This window comes from Triturus cristatus, chromosome 10 (genome assembly GCF_964204655.1).
Source record: "Triturus cristatus chromosome 10, aTriCri1.1, whole genome shotgun sequence".
Taxonomy (NCBI): Eukaryota; Metazoa; Chordata; class Amphibia; order Caudata; family Salamandridae; genus Triturus; species Triturus cristatus.
Window position 1 is genome coordinate 949002902 of NC_140593.1, and position 6000 is coordinate 949008901.

A 6000-nucleotide genomic window follows, 5' to 3' on the forward strand; every position below is an offset into this window, starting at 1 on the left:
CCCTGGTCTTATTTCCCTTGGCATCAATTACTGCGGCCTTGATGTCACAGCTGCATTAACATCACTATAATTTACATAAAAGCAAAATCAGTCAAGATTTGTCTCCCAGTATTTACGCCAACCACTGCACCGTTCCACACTGAGCCCCCCATTATGAGCAAGTGGTTAAATTCCAGGCCCTGCGCAAACGGGAGTAAGCACAGGTATAGGGCTTTTGAGTTTAGCAATAAACACCACCCCAGCCCTGCAGTTTTCTCCTGCCATATCTCAGCAGCTCATACCAAATTCCCATGTTAGTCCTCATTTCCAAATGCAAAACACAGAATGGGAAATATTTCCATCACCGGATAAATACATGGCCAGTGGAAATCAGTATTTACCAAGTGAGGGAAAACTGCTAGCTCCAGCAGGGGAAATTCTACAGAGAGGCATTTCATTACATGTCAGAAAACCACCAGTTGGTTCTTCAACTCTTCACCCATGGATGGCAAAGAGAAGCCACTTTAAGCTGCCTCGTGAAAAAGCATACATTATTTTAAAGGAATCGGCTGCCTTAGATCGCTGCTTAAAGAACCTGATACCTGCAGTTCTTGTCTCGGGCAACACGTTAACATGGAAATTGTTTTAAATATAGAGCTATACCCTTTATAACGTGCATTTGTAGCGGTGTGTAGAAAAAAAAGCTATTGTTTGAAATGTGTTGATACAATCAAGCCAGCTTACTTTAGCACATTACTTTCTCCCAAACTGACCCAAAGAACACATTTTTCTTTGAAAAGGGGGTGCCCTTTTTCTTTAAGTCTCGCCTACTTGGCAGCGCCTGCTTACAGCACGTCAATTGTTTACCACTGGTTGGTTTCATTTTCACTATGATTTGCTTACTTTTTATTCGGTACTTGTGTCCGGTTTACTTCATCTTCATGCATTTGTCCCGCCCCTGAAGCATGCACACATTACTTATGCCCTTCCACTGCTTACCTTTCAGGTGCTACTTTTTTGTTATTGTTTGAGCACTCCACAAGAGTACATGTGTTTTCCAGCTGACTACCTCATGTACCGCTCCACCATGCGTGCACTGCTCTTTCCCTAAAAGTCTGTTTCATCCCATCCTCCTCTGTGATAGCTCTTGTGTGCATCTGCCCTGTGTTTTTGTCTCACCTGTAATCTGCCCCCCCGCTCCACGTTGTGCACTCTTGTCCGTTTGTTTCCACACTACACGTTCCTCTCTCACTGTCTGCTTCCTTCCGTGTACTCTCTGTGTTGCTTCCCCCCACCCTCCTGTTGCTTCCACACCCTGCCCTCCGTGATTCCAACCTCCCTGTGTGACTTCCTCCTACCTGCTCATGCAATTTTCTTCTATTTTTGTAACCGATCTAACTCGGATTGGTAAACAAAAATGTTAAAAAGCACTGGAGTCATTTGGTCTGTGCACCTAAAAAATTATGCAAATGGCTGCTTCATAGGCTTTTCCCACTTTTTAGTGTGTACAGCGTGACTAAAACCATTGGCAAAGCAAAAAGGTCCCAAAAGTTAGATCTACTGGCTTTGCCAATGATTGTTATTTGAAGTTGTCACCCCCAATAACAATCTATGGGAATCATATACAAACGTTCTGATCACAAAAAGAATAGTACATTATTACTCCACTTTTTGTGGCCAGAAAGTTATTTTACAAACCGACCTATCTAGTAATAGGTTTGTTCACAAAATAAGCAGATTAGATCAGATCAGTATAATCTTTATTCGGTTAAAAATCTTAAAAGGAATTGCGACAAAGAATCATCATAAAAAACATATCACAACATATAATCTAGTTAAAACAGACTCAAGTTATAAAATAAAAAGTGTGATGTACAACAATTTAGAACTGCAGGCTGAATGCTCGTGTGTACCAGAAACTTCCAGAAACCATTCTGTTTCATTGAGGTCATTCAAAGTTCCTTATGCAAATATAAACAAACAGAGTACTACAAAATATCACAATGCACTGTCATGAAATTGTGTACTATAATAAGCCAGTAGAGTGGGCTGCAGTTTAGCCTACCTAATTAATATTCATGAGGCGGATCGCAAATTGCAACTCTTTCTGACTGGTCACCATCGCACTGGTAGTGCTCTGTATTGGTCAGCAGACCACTATGCTGTGAATGTTTTTAAATTATTTTATTTAAAAGCAGTCTGATAAAAAAAAGTTTCTGTGAAAATTGGCAGTGGTCCTCTGAACCACTGCCAAATCCCCCTGAAACTTCTACTCAAATTAAGGAATGGGAAGAAGTCCATAGTAAACTACTTCCCTTTTGCGAAAGGAAAAATTCCCGCCTCAACTCATTAGTCAGTAACCTTTCAAGGGTTTGCAACTAAAATTACGATTGCAAACCAATGATACATCTTATACCATTTGGTATTCTAAAGGGTCTGCATATATTCATAATTCCATTTTAGGAGTCAGCAAAACATTACTCACTCCTAACAAGTTGTACATGGCCAATAACTTTTTTTTCGTTAGTAAACTTCAAATCAGAGTGTTTGCTACTGCAAGAAAGTTTCTTACATCTGGCCCTAAGTTAGTTTGGGCCTGTAAAATAATCTCATTACAGAAATGTAGGTGTTTATAGATCCATAAAAAAATGACCGCCCAAAAAACAGACTAGCAGGGCCATCTATACTTCACCCAAGAGGTTCCCAGCCTTGGCACCAAAATGTACCAAATCCATGTCAAATTTTCAGGATATCCACATAAGATGCAATTTTTTTTTACAATAGACCAAAATGGTAATCGTGTAAATAGTTAGTTGTTATTGTTAAAATTATGGGGAAGGCAAGTGGTCCGTCTAGATCAACATTACTCTCCCCTGGTTAACCCATTTCTTTAAACCTGAAACACCTTGCATCAATACTTAGGGTGGGATTAACAAATCGTCCCTTTGAGTTACTGAAATGAAGCTTTGGAAATTGTACAGAGCAAGGAGGCGCCCATTATTTTGGGGAATACCATGCAGGACTTGGCGGTCTATTAGTATGTCTGGCGGATCGCCACCGCCCGCATGGCGGTGGCGATCTGCCCAACATAATCCCCCGCCCGCCTCCCATTTCCCCCTCGCCATATTATGATGGCGGGGGTACCGCGGTGGACGGGAGCACCGTCTGACGCTTTTCCGCCCAAAGGGTTGCATATAGTGGCGGTGTCTGCTAGACACCGCCATCCATATTACTATGGCAGTGGGAAGCAGCCTTTCCCATGGAAAGGCATTCGTTCCTCTCAGTTGGGGGCCTGTTGCGGGTCACCAGGGTGTTAAGGGGGGTGGGGGGTACCTATGGTACCCCCCTGCATTTGCATGCACAAGGTGGCATGCACTGCACGGTGCCTGCCATGTTGTGCATGCAAATGCGCGACATGCATATATTGCATTGTGGCGGGTGCTGTTTACAGCACCGCCAGCCACAATTCAATGTATGCGGGATGATCCTAATTGCCGGTGCGAGGCCGCCGCACCACTGGCGGCTGGTCCCAGCACCGCTAGGGTGTCCGCCCACCATCCAAATAGGCCCCTAGGTGTTTTTGTGCCGATTCTTATACGTAGTCCTTAATTTGAAAAAAAATGAGTGCCGGTGCCCAAAGCTGTGTTTGGAAGCTCGCAGCTGTCACCATTAAATGCCAGCACACCGAATACCAAGGCTGCGTGTTATCCACCCCAGACCTCTTTAAACCACTGACAAAAACTCCCTATCTCTTTATCTTACTCTGGTGAGTTCCTGCTTTCTCCCTTTGCAATGCTTTTTTCCTCTTTCTCTTTCTTCTCCTTTTCCTTTTATGCACTTTTACCTCTATTGATCTCGTGAAATGTTTCAAGAGGAAAACAAAGTGCCGGTGCCCAAAAATGAATGCGGTGGTCCCCACCGCCAACCACTGGTTCAAATTAAGCACTGGTTCCTCCTGCAATTTCACCCGGGATTTTGTAAAACCTGCAAATTTTAAATCCTGATAGGGCTATAAGCTTGTTACCTGCTTCATTGTCATTACTTGGGGCACTCAGAATGAGGCAAGTAGCTTGACACTTGTCCCTGTGTGCTTCTAGCCCTTGTTGCGTATTGTACGCTGTATTCCCTTTAGAAATTGTACGTTGTTGCTGTCCACAACGTCCATATTTTTCTGCCTTAAATGAGTGCATCACTGTAACAGATCTACAAATGATGGTAAAAATGGCATGGCGTGTGTGCAAGTTGTTGTTCCACTTGTTAGGCACACAAACAGCCTGTCACACATGCACAGGAGGCTGCTGAGTTTTACACAAAACACACAAACTGAAAGCAGCCACATACCTGCATAAAGTAGGAGCTCAGAGGGTCTTCTTTGCTTTCCTCGTTGAAATAGATTCCGCCAGCCACAAAGATCTGGTTCTCCTTTGTGACCAGACTGATGTGGTTTTTGGGGATCTGAGCGGAGAGAGAAGCAAAATAACACTCATTGTCCGCGGGATCGTAGCCCACTGCGCCAGTGTCACTGATCATGAATATGAGGTCTGCCAGGAACATCCCAAAGCGCATGGTGTCATTTAAAATTCCGGGAAGGGCTTCTTCTTCATCCGCCTCTTCCTCCACTTCGCCGTTGACTTCCTTCCCCTGGCCTTCCTTGATGCTGGCCTTCTTTTTCTTCACGACTGGCAGTTTCCCCTCCGCCGCCTCCTTCACCACTTGGAGTTTCTTGAGGAGCTCCGGGTTGGATTTGACCACTGCATGCGCCTCCACGTGGTCCTTCACGTAGTCAGGTGGCATGAGCCTGAAGCGGATGCTCTCGAAAATAACGGGCAGGGCCTTGACCCGGCTTTCCTTCTCCTTGGCGGCCCATTTCATGACAGTCTCAAAAACAAGCTCTTCCTTCTCGACATTGAGGGAGTCGCTGGAAATAACGGCAATCAGCTCGTCGGGGGACAGCTGGTAGAAGTCCTCGTCGCGCGCGATGAGCGAGAAGCGGTCACACAGGAAGTCTCTGGCGGCCACCGCGAGGCGAGGGCAGTCTAGCATCAGCCCCAGCCGGAATATGGCCAGACAGTTGCTAAGGCACAGCCTTTTCTGTAGGAAGGAGACACACACTGTGAAAATGGATGGGATCTGAAACATGTTGGCAACTGAGAAAATGTCCTGCACGTTCTGTTCGGTGATGTCTATCTCGGAAGTGTAGATGTAGTGGAGGATCTTCCCCATGACCTCCGGCTCAACATCTTCCAGGTTAATTTCCCTTTTCTTGCTCTCCTCCGCATCTGAAAGGAACATGGTCCGGAAATACGGGCTGCACGCGGCCAGCACCAACCGGTGGCACGGGAACTCCTTATCCTTGATCTTCAACACGCAGTCGATGAAGTTGTCATGCTCCAGCATGTCGTTGAGTCCATCTTGCAGGAGGGTTTGCTGGTACAGACGTAGCTCCTCCGCGGGGTCCGCCGGCAGCGCCATCTTGAAAGCGACCACGCACTTCTCTGCCTGAAAAGCGAAAGACCTATTCCAACCTGTGCACCCAGGCCGAAGCGAGAGGGGTCCTGTTCACAAGGCAGTTGGCGAATCAGGAAGCGGGCGCTTTTAGTTGCAGCTGGTGGAGTGCTTTGGTTTCGAGCTCAGCTTTATATATAGCCCAAGCACTACAAAGCCAAGGCACACTGGGGCATGTGTAAGGCGATCACATTTAAACATGACACATCGGACAGCAGCTGCTCTCTCTGACTGGACGTCCCAGGAAAAGGCCTTCCCCTGGAGAGAATGTCACTGCATGTCATTCATTGACGAGAGCTATGACGATCACGGGAGGAACAACCTGGTCGGCGTAATGTACGCTTCTCAAAAGAGTACAGGTGTAAAACAACTTACCATTCACTGGTACATCATTAGCAGCAAACGCCGGAAACGTGCATTGATGATGGGATATTATTCATATCGACCTATGACGGTAATAAATAAGGGTGAGCATTTTGTCAGGTTAAGTTCGGCTTTAATTGGCATCATGGCCTT

At 45.8% G+C, this 6000-nt stretch overlaps 1 protein-coding gene across 1 annotated transcript in view; it reads right to left on the reverse strand.

Moving 5' to 3' along the window:
- Nucleotides 1–5594, reverse strand: part of KLHL40 (kelch like family member 40) — a 53694-nt gene extending 48100 nt beyond the window's left edge. The window contains exon 1 of the mRNA XM_085628793.1: nucleotides 4321–5594. Within this exon, the coding sequence (XP_085484919.1) occupies nucleotides 4321–5451 (1131 nt within the window). The 5' untranslated portion in view covers nucleotides 5452–5594. The remainder of the gene's footprint in view (nucleotides 1–4320) is intronic.
- Between the last annotated feature and the right edge of the window lie 406 nt (nucleotides 5595–6000).